A 21,316-nucleotide genomic window follows, 5' to 3' on the forward strand; every position below is an offset into this window, starting at 1 on the left:
TCTGTGACAAACATCAAACTCAGTAACGAGGGGCACATTTAAAGCAATTGGTAAAAGAATTAAAGTGGAAACTGCAACTTTTCTCACCCAATGGTGGGCACAGCAAGGGGATATGGCTAGGTCAGTATTTATTACCCATCCCGAGGCAAAAATACTCACTGCATTTGAAAAGCATCCAGATCAGCACTCTAGGTGCCCTAACCCACATGGCTACAGATTAAGAGCAGGAAAGTGGTCTTAGACCAGGCAGTTGTTTGACAGCTAGCATGTACAACCCTGTATCATAAAATCTTTCCACACATGAATGGGGAAACATTCATGGCAATCACAGGTTGCTCAGTTAACTGAAACTGCAGCTTAGTAAGTGGGCAGAAGGTTCATTGATGCCCACATCCAAACAGAACATAGAACAATGCAATGCAGAACAGGCCCTTTGGCCCTCGATGTTGCACTGACCTGTGAACTATTCTAAGTTCATCCCTCCATACTATTCCATCAGCATCCATGTGCTTAGCCAAGGATTGTTTAAATCTCCCTAATGTGGCTGAGTTAACTACGTTGGCAGGTAGGGCATTCCAAATCCATGCCACTGAGTAAAGAACCTGCCTTTGACATTTGTCTTAAATCTATCACCCCTCAAACAAGCCAACGACATCATCCTAGGAAAAGGTCTTTCACTGTCCACCCTATCTAATCCTCTGATCATCTTGTATCTCGCTATCAAATCTTCTCTTAGCCGCCTTCTTTCCAATGAGAACAGACCCAAGTCTCTCAGCCTTTCCTCATAAGAGCTTCCCTCCAGACCTGGCGACATCCTGGTAAATCTCCTCTGCACCTTTTCCAATGCTTCCACAGGAGTTAAATAAAAATATTTCAAGGGAAAGAGGGTGGAGGGCACTGAAATGGAAGAGGGCTTTGGCATACAAATACCCTGTTTGTTAACCTTTAGCATGGTGACATGCTTAGCATTGATGAAAATGGCCATATCTTCAGCCTGCTGAGTGTCAGCCAAAGCTGAGTGGGTAACATTCCCACATCTGAATCAGGAGTTGTCAGTTCAAGTCCCATTCTTGCCGGAGACTTGTGCACAGGGATCCAGGCTAACAGGCCAGTGTGCTGCTGAGTGAGGCAGTGATCAGAGGCACAATCTTGCTTCCCAGGTAGATAAAGGGTCTCACTATTTCAAAAGTAGTCCATTTCTCTCTAATGCCCTGACCCATCTTAATCTCTCAACCAGCATCACTCAAAATTGCTTGTAGCTGTCCCTCAAGCTGTTGTTTTTGGGAGCTCTCTGTGGATAATTTGGTTGCCATATTTCCTGATAACACATTCCAAGCACTACACAAACTCAATTTTGTTTAAAATTAAGATTACAAACTAACCGGAATCTTCACTGAAACATGGAAGCAGAGATCTGCAATGCCTTTCAAACACTTAACAGAACCTAGGTTTTGCCGTTGAAAAGCATCCTGCCTGATACATCCGCTCCCACGAGGTGAAGCTTTTAGCTGTTATCAATGCCTCACCACAAACCACTGTGCATCCTGTCATTTGCAATTAATAAAAGATACAATTTTCTCAACATATGTGGCCTTGATTATGGATCACACATACAGGTGATCCATTGGGGTGGAGGTTGGGAGTGTAAGAATTACAAACTACGTCAAAGGGAAAGCTAAATAAGTTAAGCCCTGGAGTTCAAATGATAAATCATTCTAAGAGTGAGTGCTCTCAGAACATTTATGGTGGTGATAGCAGAATAGACCTTTAACCTAGTAATCTTGTCATGGGAACGGATGTAACAGACAAACCACTTAAAGGCAAAGTTTAGCTTCTGTTAAGTGCTTAGCAACAGAAGTAGGCCGTTCTGTGCTCCCAACCCTGCTCGGTCATTTTTGGTTCATCACTGATCATCAATACAATGCCATATTCCCACATTGTCCCCAAATGCCTTGAGGCGATTTACGAATGTCTCTCGAACATGCTCAATGATTGAGGTTCCAGTATTTGATGATGTTGGAGATCTCTGCTTCAATGAAGATCCTGCTAAGTCTGTAACCTCAATCCCAGCAGCATTAAAAGAACAAACTTGCATTTATATAGCACCTTTTATGATTTAGGAAATCCCAAAGTATGCTACTGAAAACTAAATACTGTTGTCATAAAGAGAGAAACCAATTTGTGCACCGAAAACTCCCAGAAACGGTAGTGCCAGACAGAAGCATGTTTTAGTTGATTGTTAATATAGATCGAGACATGGGGAAGAAATGATCTTCTTTGAAACAGAAACTAGGAGGGGTGGACCACTCAGCCTTTCGAGCCTCCTTTACTATTCAAAATGGCTGATCCTCCACCTATTCTTTCTTTCCATATCCCTTGACACCATTAATATCTAAAAATTGAAATAGATCTTTTTATAACCAGCTGAGACTAAACTATCTTTGCCTCATCTAAACCGATATCTAGCATACATTTCCTCAGCAGCTCGCAGCCTGTTAGCCTAGATTTGTGCGCACTAACCTCTGGAAGCACAGAAACAGAGAAAGTATGAGCAGCAGTCGGCCATTTGACCCTTTGAGCCTGCTCCACCAATCAATACAATCATGGCTGATCAGTCAACGCAGCCCCCATTCCCCCTTCTCACCATGCTCTTTGATCTCTTTGGCTCAAAGAATTATATCCAACTCCATCTTGGAAAGAAATGTTTTGGCCTCAGCTGCTTTCTATGGCAGACAATTCCTCTGAGTGAAGACATTTTCTTTTTCATCTCAGTCCTCAATGGCCTCCCCTGTGCCCTTAGACTGTGATCCCTGGTTCTAGACTCATCGGTCATCAGGAATGTCCTTCCTACATTTGCCCTGTCTCATCCTTTTAGAATTTCACAGGTTTAAGATCCCTCTTGTTCTTCTAAACCTCACAAACAAAAAAAAAACAAATTGCAGGAGAAACCCAGCAGATCTGACAGCGTCTGTGGAGTGAAAGTGGAGTTAACATTTCAAGTTTAGTGACCCTTCTTCAGAACCTAACCAATCCAGTCTCTCTTATGTAAATCCTGCCACCTCAGGAATCAGTCTGTAGTGGGACTCAAATTGACAGCCTCCTGACTCAAGGCTGCCCACATAAGTGTCTATGACTGAAACTCCATAGACTGAAGAGATGACCACTCTCAGCATTGCAAAGTACATCACCGTGACTTAGTGGGAGCTCGAATCTTGTAGGGTTAGAAAATGTGGATCGACAGCCAGTCCGCTACTGAAAATCCAAACAATCTTCTGGGTTCTCCATAAAACCGTCCTACCCTTCAAGGCCAATCCTACCCAAGCTGGTTGATATAAATATGGTTTATAACTGTGAAAGATGGATTCACATGTCAGTTTGAAAACAAAAAAAAAATGCTGGAGATCACAGCGGGTGAGGGAACATCCATGGAGAGAGCAAGCTAATGTTTCGAGTCTAGATCACAAAGCTCTGATGAAAAGTCACTGTGACTCAAAACGATGGCATGCTTTCTCTCCATGGATGCTGCCTGACCAGCTGTGACCTCTAGCATTTTTTGTTTTCAGTGCAGGTCCAGCATCTGGTGTAATTTGCTCCTACATGAGTCAGTTTGTCAGTCCAACCAGCAAATCCTTCCATTAACTCCACACAATTCGCAAAAAAGAGAAGATGCAAAGAAATGCAGACAAGCTCAGACATAAAAATTGAGAACAATAGTTTCTAAGCTTTTCAGTATCGAGGTTCACCTCAATGAGGCAAACAATTCCACTTTTTTAATATAATAGCTGAAGTGATGCAAATATTCTCTCATGCTCAATAGCATAAGTATTCATATACATGCTCAATATGCAGAAGTGTTCAGTAGAGGACTGATGTTAGCAGGTCACTGCCTTTGATAATCAACTTCTCACCTTGTCACGGAACAAGCCAATTGAAAACCATTGGTCTAGAAACTGAAAAAACACAACCAAGATACTTACTGCAAGAAGGAGAAAGTGAGGTCTGCAGATGCTGGAGATCAGAGCTGAAAATGTGTTGCTGGAAAAGCGCAGCAGGTCAGGCAGCATCCAGGGAACAGGAGAATCGACGTTTCGGGCATAAGCCCTTCTTCAGGAATCAAGAAGAAGGAGAATTCAAACATTACTTTCTCCACCAACAGGGCAAAAAAAGTGTTGAAGGGGAAGAAAAAGAACTAGAGTCTAATTTATTCCATCAAGTTTCCACAAAGAAAAGTTTAGAGGCTCCCCAAGGATGTAACTGCAACACAGTAGGACTGATGCACTCCCCCGAGGAGGAGGACTGGTGTAACATGGCAAGGGTTAGCTTAAATAAGGAGCTGCTGAGCCCAATATGAAGAATCCTATGAGCATTCTCTCAGAACCAGACAAGTTCTGCAAAAATCACTTTGGGACAAGCTTACGAATTTTGCACTTTAGCAACTCAGCTTGACTTGTGCCAGAGGGAACTCACAATCTAAATACCTCTTTGTGTCGGATCAATCAGCACCTGCAATGTGAAATTCAATATCCTTCTTTCCGTTGGCGCTTTCTCCTGCACAGTACTTCAGCAAAACTGGAATGTTGCAATTCAGGTCTATCACTTGGGGTACCATAATAGGTTTATCGCATATACTTTTACAAAGAATCAGTGGATTATTACAGCACAGGAGCCAATTCGGCCAAATCATGTTTGCATCTCTTCATGTGAAAATTTCACATGATGCCATTCTCCTGCCTCTTTCCCATAACCCGACTTAATAGCCTAGTTTCCTTTAGAATGCCTCAATTGAATTGGTCTGCACCACGCACTTTCAGGAACGTGTTCTCGTGGTTCAAGCCTATTAGTAATTACAGTGGTTCAAAATTAGTGCTCTGTCTGGAAAATGAGACGAGTGTAGGTTTAGCACAATTTTGGCAATACTACTCGATAGGCAGGGGCATGGGGTTAAGAAACATAATAAAATGGCAAAACAGACTCAATGGGCTGAATGGCCTAAGTCAGCTCCTATATCCTATTCCTCAGGGTGCATCAGTTTCTTCCCACAATCCAAAGGTTAGGTTAATTGACCATGCTAAATTGCCCATAGTGTTCAAGGATGTGTAGGTTAGGTGCATTAGTCAGGAGTAAATATAGGATAATAGGGTAAGGAAACGGGTGTAGTTGGGTTACTATTCGGAGGGTCGGGATGGACTTGTTGGGCCTAATGGGATTCTATAGATGATATCTTACAGTTTTATTTGTGCACAGACTCAGGTCACATTATTTATAATGTATTACATTACAGATGGCATGTGTCAATGTAGGGAGTATGGTCTGCATCAAAAAAGTCTGGGTTCAAATTCTACCTGCCTTGGAAGACGTCCTGACACATCCAAACACACAGACATTTTTTATTTGTCAGCGTGGTAGCTGCTGACCAGTTAAAGTGACTAAGTGACTGGGTGGATCGGGTGATGCTTGACACATGTGACTGAGTAGTCAATAAACTCTACCCAAAAGGAAAGGTTGCCTTAAGTTCTGTTTGACCAACAGGCTTCGATCAGAGTGAACAGCACATGCACAGTCAGGAGGGCCATGCCATTGACAAACCCTGAAGTTGTGGAAAATCCAAAAGTGCTTGGCGCACAGTAATATCCTTTTCTCTTGGTGTTTGCTCAAGTTTCCACTAAGTACTCCAGTTTCTTCCCACAGTCCAAAGATGTGCAGGTTAGGTGGATTGGCCATGGGAAATTGTCCGTATTCCAGGGATATATAGGCTAGGTGGATTAGCTATGGGGAATATGGAGTTAGGGGGATTTGGGAGGGGGAATGCTCTTCGGGGGATTGGTGCAGATTTGATGGGCCGAGTGGCTTCTTTCCAAGCCTGAAATTACAATGCCTCACAATATTCACTTTTGGTGCTTTGTGGGTGGAGGGGCAGGAGAAAAATGTTGACCGGGAAGAATTCCTCTGCCTCTCTTCAAATTAGAGGATACGTGGTCCTTACAGATGTTTCCAATGGCCTGGATGACTCGGAAAGTCCAGAACCAGAAGAGGGTTCTGGGTGGGAAGAACACAGTAGGCCATTTAGGCCTGAGGTGAGGAGAAATTTCTTCATCCAGAGAAGAGTGAGCCTGTGGGTGAATTCTCTACCACAAAAAGTAGTCGAGGGCAAAATATTGAATGTTTTTAAGGAGTTAGATATAGTTCTTAGGATAAAAGGATCAACAGGGAGAAAGCAGGAATAGGGTATTGAGGTGGGTGAGCAGCCATGATCATACTGAATGACAGAGCAGACTTTAAAAAGGGCTGAATGGCCTGCTGCTATTTCTAGGTTTCTGTTTCACTCAGCACACCAAGTGGCTGCAGCTCTTCAGCGCTGCGCTGGAGTGTATGAGTGCAGGTCTATGTGCTTGTATCTTTGAAGTGTGGCTCAAAACCACAATCTTCTGACTCAGGAGGGAGAACGGTACCCAGAGGACTGACTCCACAATGTCAGAGTTACAGAGCAGAAAGCAGCCTTCTGTTTAACCAGTCACTCATCAACTATCTGGGGAACATAGTCACACACGTCACAACTTACAGAACGACTTCACCAAATTAACACAAGCAGAATATCATTTGGACTCAGAATATAAATTATAACTTGGATGCAGTGTTACTGTCCCTATCCCTGAACTGAGAGATCCAGGTTCAAGTCCTACCATCTCCAGAGCTGTGTAGTAACATCTCTGAACTGGTTGATTAGAAACATTAGCTAATTCTTTTAAAATTATAACTTGGTTAGATGAAGGAGTGAGATAATGGGATGGGGATCCTTCTGGTTTTTGTGGTTAGGTTGTTTATTTTATTAAGTTCTATACAGCGGGCGGTAATGAATAACTAAAAATAGGAATCATCTTCCAGATGTGAGGAATTTCTTTAGGTTTATTGTTTGGCACTGGACCCATTGGCATGATCAAGAATCCTTTTCTTCTGATTACATAATCACACTCGGAAGCAAGCGGAAAAAAAATAATATTTTTACAAGATAGCTCAGTAGTTAGCACTGCTGCCTCAGTACCAGGGTCCCAGGTTCGATTCCAGCCTCGGGTGATTGTGTGTGGAGTTTGCACATTCTCCCTGTGTCTGCGTGAGTTTCCTCTGGATGCTCCAGTTTCCTCCCACAGTCCAAAGATGTGCAGGTCAGGTGAATTGGCCATGCTAAATTGCCCATAGTGTTAGGTGCATTAGTCAGAGGGAAGTGGGTCTGGATGCGTTACTCTTCGAGGGATCGGTGTGGACTGGTTGGCCCGAAGGGCCTGTTTCCACACTGTAGGGAATCTAATCTAATCTAATTAGCAGTTAAGATAAAAATAGTCTCTTCCTCCACAGGTGACCAAAGTTAACACCGTAGATGTAGGAGAAGTAGGTCATTCAGCCCATTGAGTCTGCTCCACTACTCAGTGAGACCACGGCTGAGCTGATAATCTTCAACATCACTTTCCTTCCATTTTCCCCATAATCTTAGATTCCCTTACTAAATAAAAATGTCTTTCTCAGCAGCGAACATAGCTGACAATCCAACTTCTACAGCCCTCTGTGACCCTCTGGGAAGAAATTCCTCTTCATCACTATCTTAAATGGTTGAGGTTATACCCTCAGGTCCTAGACTCTCCCATGGAAGCAACCTTTCTGCATCTATCCTGCCAAGTATCCAAAAATATCCTGAGGTGCTTCACAGGAGCAGCACCCTCAGAACCAAACCAAAGGGAGAGGCGTAATATTAGGTCAGTTCACCTAAATTTTGGTCAAAAATAGAAATTTTAAAGAAGAATCTTGAAAAGGAGAGAAATACTTGTGAGTGATAATTCCAGAGCTGAGGACCAACATGGTTGAATGCATAGATATCATGGTGTGCTGGAAGTGCAGGAAATGGAGAATAGGATGTACAGTTCTACATCTACCTGCCACTGTGAAGGAGTCTCTAGTTAGTGGTCGAGCAATAAACAGATTTTGCAGTGGTGAATGCTGGAGGAGTTGCACTGTAAGTGAAGGGGTCTAAAGGGGAAATGAAAATGACACGCTATATTCCTCTAATTCGACATCTTCGCCTCTTGACGACTAAGAACAAGACATTTCGGATCAGGATACTCCCTTAAGTCATTCCATAACTCTCATAGTGAAAGTTTAAAAAATAGAATTACGTAGTCAGCATAAGGGCAGGAAGGAAGCAGGACTGGGTGCAAGAGAGAGATAAGGGAGAGGGAACTGAAAGTGCCCTTCCACTACTGGGCGGGGTGGAAGACATTTCAATGGTGCACTCTTACCAACACTGTCAGAGCAACATCACTGGGTTGATCCCGAATCTTTCGTGTCCAGCCAAACTTGCGTCAAAGGCTGCTAGCCAAGATTATTAAAACATCCTGATCCTGCAGCTTCAATCAGTGTGATTGCAATTCCTTATGCTCCCCTTCCCAAAAGGTTAACACACACATTTGCAAACACAGCTACGTAATCCTGCACGTTCTGTTCTGGATAGAGAAGCAAACTCTATTATTGCAAAGAAGGCCCTGGATTAGTCAGGATGGCAAGGGCTGCAGCATAAAGTCTCATACGAACCCAGATCCAACATTACACACACTTGGCTCCGTCATAAATTGGGGAGAGGGCCTTTATAGTAAACTTCATGGGATAATCTTAAAGGGACCGTCACAGGTTGCTCCCCTCACTGCTGCAGGTCTACAGGAAAAGAGCACAGGCGAGTAGGATTAACCAGATATTTTGAATGTTGAACAGCCCATTTTAGTGCTGTTACCTGGAATACAAAGCTAGCCTCAGGAATTGTGACCCACATCTAGCTTGCTGATTCCCACTCGAAGAAAATCTGCCTTCCCTACCTGATCTGACCTACATTTGACTCCAGACCCGCAGTAACACGGTGAACTCTCACCTGCTCTCTGCAATAGCCTAGACAGCCAATCAGGGATTGATAAGTTTCAACCCTCACCAGTGACACCCACAAGTTTTTTTTTTAAAAGGAAAAAAAATATAGCTCACGTTGGGAATCTGCAAAAGTGGAAAATGCTGAGAAACAGCCAGCAGGCCAGGCCACTTCTGCAGAGAGTGGGCACTTTAGCATGCTGCCTCTGTCTGATGATGGGTTATCAATATAAAACATTAATTTTGTTTCTTTTTCCAGGATGCTGCCTGGTCTACTGAGCATTTCCAGCATTCAAGTTTGGAGGGCAGCATGCTGACTCAGTGGTTAGCACTGATGCCTCACAGCGCAAGGGTCCAAGGTTCGATTCCAGCTTTGGGTGACTGTGGAGTTTGCACATTCTCCCTGTGTCTGCATGGGTTTCCTCCTGGTGCTCCGGTTTCCTCTCACATTCCAAAAAAAAATGTGCAGGTCAGGTCAATTGGCCATGCTAAATTGTCCATAGTGTTAGGTACATTAATCAGAGGGGGTGTGGATTACTCTTCAGAGGGTCAGTGTGGACTTGTTGGGTCGAAGGGCCTGTTGCACACTAATGGGAATCGAATCTAAAAGCACTCCATTAACTGTAAACGATTGCGAGACACTCTCAGGTCACAGAAGTTGCAACACAAATGCAAGTCTGCTCTTTTTACTACCATGGAATTCATTGCTATGTAAAAACTTACTTCTGGAGTTTATATTTTGTTGAGGTCACCAGCTTCAAGGGGAAGTGAAATTGCTCACATTATTGTCACATTTCAACCTTGCCCTTTTACAGAAAAGATAAATACATCATCTTTCCCCTTCAAATAATCTAGTACTGGTGGCTGCGTAACGCATCTGAAATGTCTCTTTCTGGAAAAGGGCCAGAAATTGTTAAATGCCCCAACACGGTGTAGCTGTTTCAGTCTCAACAGTTACTGAAACCTCAAATGTCTCCAACCCTCACGAGCAACAAAACAGAAACCAATCTGACAGCTGATACTGTAGGACTTTGGTGAAATTTCCTGTAAATCAGGAAATTTGTTGTGTACGAGTTACAGCTGACGAAGTTTGTGTGTTAACTAGCTTATTGTTGACAGCAAGGAGCTACGCAGGTTTTAGATACGCCATCGTGACTTTTTTTTAAATTGCCACTTTACCAAAACATGATGCACTGTGTGATCCTGAAGGTTTTAAAAAAAAAAGTGATGTTTCATTTGTAAAGCAAAACAAAAGGGCTTGAGAAAGTCCGATACAGTTCGTAGCATTTTGAAGATGGGTAATCCGCCCCTGATGCAATCGCAAACCGCAGAAGATTTTATCACAACTCCTCAAAGAGAACTTACAAAATCTGCCTATATAGGGAATAACAGCAGCCTCGCTCTCAGAGGGAGGCACAGACAAACTTGGCAGTTAGACCACTTGTTTCACAACTCCACAGTAACCCCAAAGTACTTTATGGCTACTGAAGCTAATCTAGGGGATAATTATTAGACAGGACAAAATTACCATGTCCACCGTGTCCACAGTCAATGCTGTGAATTACATGTTTTATCAAAGAAAATGGTACCTTCAACAGTACAGCACTCCCTTAACATAGCGTCCACCATTATCGTTGCAGTGGGACCAAAACGCTGGATTTTGACTCGAAAACAGAGCATGACTAACTGTGCTGTGGCTGAGTAAAACATTACAGGGCATCTGCAACATTGGGGTGTGGGGGGCTTTCAAAAATGCTCTTAATAGATTCTGATGTAGAGGTGCTAATGTTGGAATGGGATGGACAAGGTCAAAAGGCAAGAGGACAGCAGAGCCAGACATCTTATTGTGCACGTAGCAAAAACAAACTACAGAAGCCATGCATCTGGAGTATTACAAGTCAGAACCAGGGCACTCACTCTCAAGTCAAGGGTTGCTTACCAATGGTCTGTCGCAGCTCCTCACACTGACTGATGTGGGGTAACCTCAGCATCTCCCTCCATTTTTTACTGCGGCCTTTCCTCTTCCCTCCACCACCTTTAGGAAATAAATCATTAACAAAAGCTGACCATGACCATCTTTTCAAATAATTTAGTTATACAAAAGCAACAGCAACAAAAAAATTACAATTATTGTGTTTCTAAAAACAAATGCCCCCTGACTAGATTAAAATACACAACCTTGGGAGCCATCAGACTCTCTGGAGATGTCCTGTTCAAATACAAGGTATCAAAATAGAAAAAGATGGTTAATATTAGTCAAACTTCATTTAAAATTATACTTCACTTATTGATTAACCACAGGAGGCAAAGAGCACTGAAGACAAAGCCTATGGGTCCTGACCACATCATGGCCACAGAACTGAAGTCAGAATCAAACAGACCCCATCGCAGCTCCTGTCACCTATCCGACAATTCGGAAAATCGCTCAGGTTTGTCCTGCCTACAAAAAAGCAGGACAAATCTGATCTGAACAATTCCCACCCCAGTCTGCTTTCAATCACTAGCAATGTGTTGGAAACATGATTGTACTGTTAAGCAGCATTTACTCAGCAAATTGCCTGTTGCGAGTGTCCCCTCAGCTCTAAACCACACCACAGCTCAGTGGTATGCATCAAAGAGCTGAATTCCAGAGGTAGTGTTTCACAGACTGTGGCACCAAGCAGCCTAACTCATTCTCAACTCCTCAGGGACTGAAGTCGTCCATGTCTCAGTCTTGCCACGTTTGGACAATATCAACATTTAGGTTGAAAGGTGGCAGGTAACGTTCACAAGTGCGAGGCAATAATCACCTCTCACAAGAGAGAATCTTGCCATCATCTCAACATTTAATGGCATCACTGAATCTCCCACTACCAACATCTAAGCGGTTACTACTCACCAGAAACTGAACTGGACTTGCCAAATAAATGGGGAGGGGGACGGGTCACAGATTTAAAGCGATGGGTAAAAGAATCAAATGTGATAAAAGAAAAACTTTCACACAGCAAGTAGTCAGGACATAAAAGGCACTGCCTTGAACCATAGTTCAATAGAGATATTAAAAAGGGTCTGTCTGATTATTTTGATTGAAATCGTGCGCAAGGGTATGGTTAGATAAGCAGGAGATTGGCATTAGGTAACAATATTTGTTTCCAGAGCCAATTTAAATTTGATGGGCTGAATGGCCTCCTAGACCATAACAGTTCTGTGATTCTGTATTCTGCTCATAAGAACGTGATTGTTAAGTTGCCCTAAAACCAGGGGTCAATTGAAGCAAGTGTCTCAGACAGGGACAGAGAGGAGGGAAATCACAATGCAGAAGGTGGCCAGTTAGTCACATCTGGTGGTGACTGGAGAAGTAATCCGACTATCCCATGCTCTAGCTCATTCACCAGAAATGCACACTTTCCCTTTCTTTCAAAAACAAACCCAATTTGCTTTCGAAAATTATTGAAACGGTTGCCCCCAGCGTTAAGACAGCACAGTCCAGATTGTAACAATTATTAAAAAAAGATTTCCTCCTTCCTTTTCTCATTTTGCCAACTGTGCTAAACCCATGCACCTCCCATGTGTGGGAACAGTGCCAGCCCAAAGTGACCAGGGATCCTGCCAAAAAAGACACTATCCCCAGTCACCTCTGATACCATCCACACAGATGATTGAAAAGATGACAAGGACGAGGACGAGGATGAGGACAGAGAAAAGACACCCAAAGCTCGCTGAATTCCCAGCAAGTTGTCAACACTATCAGGACAGGAGATGTACAGCATGCTCTCTGCTCCGGACACAGTCCGAGTCACTCGCTGTGAGATACTGATCAAAACTCTGCAAGCAAGATAGAACAGGACCCTGTGACTGATCCCCCAGTGTCAGGAAAGGGAGTTACTTAGAGGAAGTTGGTCTTGACGCCAACAAGATGGAGTGTTTTAATGTGTACGAACTTGGAATGCTTATTTTTCAAGGCAGCATGGTGGCTCAGTGGTTAGCACTGCTGCCTCACAGCACCAGGGTCCTAGGTTCGATTCCAGCCTCAGGCAACATGTTTATGTGGAGTTTGCACATTCTCCCCGCGTCTGTGTGGGTTTCCTCTGGGTGCTCTGGTTTCCTCCCACAGTCCAAAGATGTGCAGGTCAGGTGAATTGTCCATGCTAAATTGCCCATAGTGTTAGGTACATTAGTCAGAGGGAAATGGATCTGGGTGGGTTACTCTTCAGAGGGTCGGTGTGGACTGGTTGGGTTGAAGGGCCTGTTTCCACACTGTAGGGAATCTAATCTAATCTTTCAGAAAGAGAAGTGGGAGAAAAAAAAAGAGATTTTCGTAACAATGACTGGATAATGGAATTCTGTCCATAAAGCAATGAAGTGAAACTCTGCCTTCTTTGAGTTCATTTGTCTTTAAGACAATGCAGCTGCTGACAGATAATTTGGAACCTAACCTTTCGTTGATGGCTGACTTGGTGATTTCCCCCTCCCCAACCGAGCCCAGAGCCAATCCACATTATTAGAGAGAGAACTAGTTCACTAAACAAAAAGAAACTTTTCACTATCATTCCACTGGCAGGAGGGTCAGTAACCAGAGGAAACAGATAAGATAATTAACAAATCCCAGAGGACAGGAGGAGAACTTTTAAAAAAAAAAGGATCATAAGATTAACTCGAACACACTGCCCAAATAGGTGGTGGAAGCAGATTCAAAACTAAATCAGAGAAGTAAAGGGCCACAGAGATAGGGTAGTGGGTTGAATTGTCTGACATTCTTAAATAGCAACACATGCACATCGAATGGAATGGCCTCCTTCTGTGCTGGATCGTTACAATACTCCACTATTAACTGAAACTGGGAGAGGCAGACCAATTCAGAAGGTTACAATTTGTCAAGGGTGTTCCTGAAAATGATATTCCCTATAATTTAGGGTGGTTCTGTATGGGTGATCAATTGGAAGGTTCACTGTTGCTGCTGGGTGTACACCTGAACTTCTTCAAGTGCACACATTTGGTGTGGGGTGGGGGAGGACCGACACCTTGCCTCTTTATCAATCTGCCTTGGATGTACATCAAACCTCCATCCTCCAAGTCAATGTTCAGGAATTTCCTACCCAACACTACACTGGAGCATTATCACCATTAGGCTTATGATCGCACAACAGTACCTTCACCAGACAACAGGATGCCAGCGATGCACACAACTCAATCAAGTGAAACCCACGAAACCCATTTCATTTGGGATGATGGCAATGCTGACCAATTCAGCATTAATTGACTATCCTCAACTACCCCTGAGAGAGTGATAATGAGCTGCTTTTGGAACTACAGCAGTCCTTCAGTTACAGGGACATCCTCAGTGCTGTTATAGGATGGGATTTCCAGAATATTGACCCATTGACAGTGAAGGAACGGTGATTCCAGGTCCAAGGCAGGATGGTGAGACCAGGAGCTGAGTCTTCAGATGACGGAGCCCCCTTGCAGCCACTGCCTTTTTCTGTCTAATTGGTAGAGATCCTGCATTTGGAAGGTGATACTGAAGGAGTCTTGGTGATAATACTGCAGTGCATACTGTAGTCAGCACACACTGCTGCCCATGTACATCAAGGTTGAAGGCAGAGAAGGTGAAAGATAGTAAATAGGGTGCCAATTAGGAGAGACCGTGACATAGTGGGAATGTTGCGAGACTCGTAAACCAGAATCTCTAGTGTCCAGGGCCCATGGGTTTGAATCCCTTCATGGCAGATGGCGAAATTTGAATGCAATAAAGAAATACTTAGAATTAAAAGCTACTCTAAAGATTACTATGTAACCATTGTCATAAAACTTATCTGGTTCACTAATTCCCTTTGGGGAAGGAAATCTGTGATCTTTACCTGGTCTGACCTCCATGGGACTCCAGAACCCCAAATGTGGTGAAGGTCTTGACAGTCCTCCAAATGGCCTGGAAAGCCATTCAGATCAAGGGCAATATGGAATGGGCAATACTGTAAACGCTTGACTAGCCACTCATGTCCACGCCCCATGAAAATGTTTTTTTTAAATCATGTTACTTTGGTGGTGTCAAGCTTCTTGAGTGATGTTGGGGCTGCAGCCATCCAGGCAAGTGGGGAGTATTCCATCACACTCCTGACTCGTGACCTGTAGATGATGGACAGGCTTTGGGGAGTCAGGAGGGGAGTTACCTACTGCAGAATTCCCAACCTCTGGCCTGCTCTTAGAGTCTACAGCGATTAAGCATAGCAACGGGTCATTCGACTCACCATGTCCATGCCAACCAAAAAATCACTAACCTGCACTCAGTCATTATGCCCCAGTATTTTAAGTGCTCAACCAGATGCTTCTTAGAAGCAGGTACTCTTGCAGCATTTTAGTGGGCGGCACGGTGGCACAGTGGTTAGCACTGCTGCCTCAGCGCCAGAGACCCAGGTTCAATTCCCGCCTCAGGCAACTGACTGTGTGGAGTTTGCACATTCTCTCCGTGTCTGCGTGGGTTTCCTCCGGGTGCTCCGGTTTCCTCCCACAGTCCAAAGATGTGCAGGTCAGGTGAATTGGCCATGCTAAATTGCCCGTAGTGTTAGGTAAGGGGTAGATGTAGGAGTATGGGTGGGTTGTGCTTCGGCGGGGTGGTGTGGACTTGTTGGGCCGAAGGGCCTGTTTCCACACTGTAAATAATCTAATCTAATCTAATTTATGTAAATGGCTAGTACAGTTCAGTTTCAGGTGAATGCTGACCCCCAAGATAGTGGGGGATTCAATGACAATACTGCTATTGAATGGCAAAGGATGATAGGCATTCACATAGGGAATGTACCAATCTCCAACAAAGTTTGATAGCACCCAAGACAAAGCAGCCCACTTTATTGACATCACATCCATAAGCATCCAATCCCCACCCAGAAAGCAGCAGTGAGTACCATCTACAAAGTGACTGCAAAATCTCCCTGAGGTAACAGTGGCTGAAGGACCTGAACTTAAGGGAATTTATATTTGCCAGGAATTGGTGTTGGAGAGACTGTTAGGTCTGAAGGTTGATAAGTCCGCGGGGCCTGATGGTCTACATCCCAGGGTACTGAAGGAGGTGGCTCAAGAAATCGTGGATGCGTGATTATTTTCCAAAGTTCGATAAATTCAGGATCAGTTCCTGCGGATTGGAGGGTGGCTAATGTTATACCACTTTTTAAGAAAGGTGGGAGAGAGAAAACAGGAAATTATAGACCAGTTAGTCTGACCTCGGTGGTGGGAAAGATGCTGGAGTCTATTATAAAGGACGAAATTACGACACATCTGGATAGTAGTAACAGGATAGGTCAGAGTCAGCATGGATTTATGAAGGGGAAATCATGCTTGACTAATCTTCTTGAATTTTTTGAGGATGTAACTCTGAAGATGGATGAGAGAGATCCAGTAGGTGTAGTGTACCTGGACTTTCAGAAAGCTTTTGATAAAGTCCCACATAGGAGGTTAGTCAGCAAAATTAGGGCGCATGGTATTGGGGCAAAGTAGTAACTTGGATTGAAAGTTGGTTGGCTGACAGGAAACAAAGAAGTGATAAACGGCTCCATTTCGGAATGGCAGGCAGTGACCAGTGGGGTACCGCAGGGATCAGTACTTGGACCGCAGCTTTTTATAATATATGTTAATGATATAGAAGATGGTATTAGCAATAACATTAGCAAATTTGCTGATGATACTAAGCTGGGTGGCAGGGTGAAAAGTGATGAGGATGTTAGGAGATTACAGGGTGACCTGGACAAGTTGGGTGAGTGGTCAGATGCATGGCAGATGCAGTTTAATGTGGATAAATGTATGGTTATCCACTTTGGTGACAAGAACAGGAAGGCAGATTACTACCTAAATGGAATCAATTTAGGTAAAGGGGCAGTACAGAGGGATCTGGGTGTTCTTGTACACCAGTCAATGAAGGTAAGCATGCAGTTACAGCAGGTAGTGAAGAAGGCTAATAGCATGCTGGCCTTCATAACAAGAGGAATTGAGTATAGAAGCAAAGAAGTTCTTCTGCAGCTGTACAGGGCCCTGGTGAGACCACACCTGGAGTACTGTGTGCAGTTCTGGTCTCCAAATTTGAGGAAAGACATTCTGGCTATTGAGGGAGTGCAGTGTAGGTTCACGAGGTCAATTCCTGTAATGGCAGGATTACCTTACACTGAAAAACTGGAGCGACTGGCTTGTATACCCTTGAGTTTAGAATACTGAGAAGGGATCTGATTGAGACACAAGATTATTAAAGGATTGGAAACTCTGGAGGCAGGAAACATGTTTCCGCTGATGGGTGAGTGCCGAACCAGACGACACAGGTTAAAAATACAAGGTGGACCATTTAGGACAGAGATGAGGAGAAACTTCTTCACCCAGAGAGTGGTGGCCGTGTGGAATGCTCTGCCCCAGAGGGCAGTGGAGGCCCAGTCTCTGGATTCATTTAAGAAAGAGTTGGATAGAGCTCTCAAGGATAGTGGAATCAAGGGTTATGGAGTTAAGGCAGGAACAGGATACTGATTAAGGATGATCAGCCATGATCATATTGAATGGTGGTGCAGGCTCAAAGGGCAGAATGGCCTACTCTTGCACCTATTGTCTATGATCCATACCCACAACCACTTCCATCTCAAAGGACAAGGGCAACAGATACATATAAGCACAAATACTGTGCATATTTGCCTTCAAACCACTCACCATCCTGACTTGGAAATAGATTCAATGAATCTTCCTTTAATGTTGCTGTCAAAATCCTGGAATTCCCTCCTGAGGGCATTGTGGGTCTGCCTACAACATGTGGATGGCAGTAGCTCAAGAAGGCAGCTCACCACCATCTTCTCAAGGACTAGAGACAGGCAATAAATGCTGGCCCAGCCAGCCAGCGATGCCCATGACCCACAAGTCAATAAAATATCACTGACCACTTGTCAGCCCAAAATGTTGGCAGTGTGCATGTGGCAGCACACAGCCTGGTTTGAGTCTGCATTAAACGAACAGAAACTTCTATCAGCATAGTTCACTCAGTAACATGCACTTGAGATTTAGAACATAGAAAAGTACAGCACAGAACAGGCACTTTGGCCCACGATGTTGTGCCGAGGTTTAATCCTAATGTGAAATATAGTAACTTAACCTACACACCCCTCAACTCACTGCTATCCATGTGCATGCCCAGTCGCTTAAATGTCCCCCAGTGACTCTGCCTCCATCACCACAGCTGGCAACGCATTCCATGCATTCACTACTCTCTGCATAAAGAACCTACCTCTGACGTCTCCTTTACACCTTCCTCCTAATATCTTCAAACTAGGACCCACGTACCAGTCAAACCTGTCCTGGGAAAAGTCTCTGGCTAACATGTCAGGCAGCACAACTGCCCAAAAGGGGAGACACCTATTAGAACAGTTAGTTTTTCAGCAGTTTCACCACACTGGCTCTTACCATTTTAGAAGCAACTACACTAACAAATATCATTCATTGGAAAGAGCTGTGGGGATTTCCTGAAACAGTGAATGTTGCTGCAAAAATGCAAGTTCTCTTTTCCTAAATAAGACCTAGAGAGAATATAAATCAACTGCCCTCCCACTGATATTACTCTTTAGATCTTTTCATAACTGTTAGTACTGCACTTTCTCACGCCCAAAATCAATTAGGTGCTTCCCCCCCAACCCCAAACACAAACTTCAAAAGACTTAAATAGCACAAGGTTTCAGTTTTTTTGAAAGAAAAAAACATTTATATACAGACAGTCCCTAAAATCAACTATGCATCTCAAAATGATAATTAGGGTGAACAAATCCATTGAGAAAAATGCTCATTTTCTAGAGGAATAGATTCAAAAAGCAGGAAAGTCGTGTTACTTGGTAAGACCACACTTTGGGTGGTGACCACATCTCAGGTCACCATTGTACCAAAGATATTACTGCAGCATTAGAGACAGTACAAAAAAAGATCTGCAAAGATCACTCCATACCCGACGGTTTGCGAACCTCAAAAAAAAAGACCAAACTTGTAAAATTCTAACAGGACTCGGAGTAGGGCGCAGGAAGGATGTTGATTAGGTGATTAGATTCCCTACAGTGAGGAAATAGGTCCTTCGGCCCAACCAGTCCACACCGACCCTCCGAAGAGTATTCCACCCAGACCCATTTCCCTTTGACTAATGCACCTTACACTAGGGCAATTTAGCATGACCAATTCAAATCTTTGGAGGAAACTGGAGTACCCGGAGGAAGCCCCCGCAGACACAGGGAGAACGTGCAAACTCCATAGAGACAGACAGTCACCAGAGTCTGGAATCAAACCTGGGACCCTGACGCAGTGGGGCAGCAGTGCTAACCACTGAGCCACCGTGGTTCTGGACTCCCTGGTTATCAGGGGTCACAGTCTGAGGATACAGGACAGGCCATTTAGGACTGAGGTGAGGAGACATTTCTTCATGCAAACTGGCTGAAGGCAAAACATTGAATGTCTTCAAGGAAGAGTTAGATATAGTAATAATAGTTGAGGCAAATAATAGAAATACTCTTAAGGCTAAGGCAGGAAAGTGAGGGAGGGAAACAGAAACAGAAGGACATGTTGGTAGGATGACAGGGTGCAATGGTGAGATGAGACAAACTTTGCTTGATCCCAGTCAGAACAGACAGAATGTTCTGTGTTCATAGATAATCACGTCAGTGATTACCTCATGTTGCTGGGGAGTCAGCAGAGATCAACGAGGCTAAATGCTCCTAAACATCTGCTCATACTTCATCACCAGAAACCATGCCTGTGACATTCCCCCTTAGAGCAGCAGTCTAAGTACCTTGAACTCACTAAGTTGTAACAGGAACCATGAGCAAAATTGGTCATGCTGATGCAGCACTGATTACATTGATAATGCTTAGACTTGTCCTTTATTTTATGTACATAAGCAACATTTACTTCTACACTGCTGAAGCGAGGGCTCAGGGAAAATAAACATGGAGTTGGGGGGTGGGGGAGGCAATTGGGAAAGTGCAAGAGATTCAGCAATAGTTTGGGGGGGGGGGGCTGCGGTGAAAAAGAAGAGTTAACCAGAGCTATCACCTGCAGTAACCAAACTGGAAAGCTCCAGCTGTTGTATAAAAAAATGAGGTGAATTACTGTATGATTGCATCACAGCTCCGGCAAAGTTAGCAACCCGGCAATGGAAAATTAAGAACTCTGCAGACCTTACATCAAGGGAGCTTAGAAAGACATACAGAGTGGAGCTTGTAACAAATACTTCACAAGCCCACAAAGTGACAAATTGCCTTGCACCCAAAGTACTGGGTTTTTTTAAATTTAGATGTTGTTGCACTGCAGGAATTGCAGCAGCCAATTTGCACACAGGGAGCTCCCACAAACCAGTGATAAAAAGATGTTGATTGCGGGAACGTACTGGCACAGTAAATGGAGTCATAAAGATGTACAGCATGGAAACAGACCCTTCGGTCCAACCCGTCCATGCCGATTAGATATCCCAACCCAATCTAGTCCCACCTGCCAGCACCTGGCCCATATCCCTCCAAACCCTTCCTATTCATATACCCATCCAAATGCCTCTTAAATGTTATAATTTTACCAGCCTCCACCACTTCCTCTGGCAGCTCATTCCACACACGTAGCACCCTCTGTGTGAAAACGTTGCCCCTTAGGTCTCTTATATCTTTCCCCTCTCACTCAAAACCTATGCTCTCGAGTTCTGGACTCCCCGATCCCAGGGAAAGGACTTTGCCTATTTATCCTATCCATGCCCCTCATAATTTTGTAAACCTCTATAAGGTCACCCCTCAGCCTCCAACGCTCCAGGGAAAACAGCCCCAGCTTGTTCAGCCTCTCCCTGAAGCTCAGATCCTCCAACCCTGGCAACATCCTTCTAAATCTTTTCTAAACTCTTTCAAGTTTCACAACATCTTTCCGATAGGAAGGAGACCAGAATTGCACGCAATATTCCAACAGTGGCCTAACCAATGTCCTGTACAGCCACAACATGATCTCCCAACTCCTGTACTCAATACTCTGACCAATAAAGGAAAGCATACCAAACACCTTCTTCACTATCCTATCTACCTGCGACTCCACTCTCAAGGAGCTATGAACCTGCACTCCAAGGTCTCTTTGTTCAGCAACATTCCCTAGGACCTTACCATTAAGTGTATAAGTCCTGCTAAGATTTGCTTTCCCAAAATGCAGCACCTCACATTTAGCTGAATTAAACTCCATATGCCACTTCTCAGCCCATTGGCCCATCTGGTCAAGATCCTGTTGTAATCTGAGGTAACCCTCTTCGCTGTCCACTTCACCTCCAATTTTGGTGTCATTCGCAAACTTACTAACAAACATCTGCAAACATCCTCTTATGCTTGCATCCAAATCATTGATGTAAGTGACAAAATGTAGAGGGCCCAGCACTGATCCTTGTGGCACTCCGCTGGTCACAGGCCTCCAGTCTGAAAAA

The 21,316-nt window shown here is 44.0% G+C and overlaps 1 protein-coding gene across 1 annotated transcript in view; it reads right to left on the reverse strand.

Moving 5' to 3' along the window:
- LOC122556709 (G protein-coupled receptor kinase 6) overlaps nucleotides 1-21,316 on the reverse strand; it is a 120,955-nt gene that overhangs the window by 81,400 nt on the left and 18,239 nt on the right. The window contains exon 2 of the mRNA XM_087974343.1: nucleotides 10,838-10,933. Within this exon, the coding sequence (XP_087830469.1) occupies nucleotides 10,838-10,933 (96 nt within the window). The remainder of the gene's footprint in view (nucleotides 1-10,837; nucleotides 10,934-21,316) is intronic.

The sequence above is a fragment of the Chiloscyllium plagiosum genome, unplaced genomic scaffold (assembly GCF_037043375.1).
Source record: "Chiloscyllium plagiosum isolate Xiang-an unplaced genomic scaffold, Cpla_swu_hap1 HiC_scaffold_2, whole genome shotgun sequence".
In the NCBI taxonomy this organism is placed as follows: Eukaryota; Metazoa; Chordata; class Chondrichthyes; order Orectolobiformes; family Hemiscylliidae; genus Chiloscyllium; species Chiloscyllium plagiosum.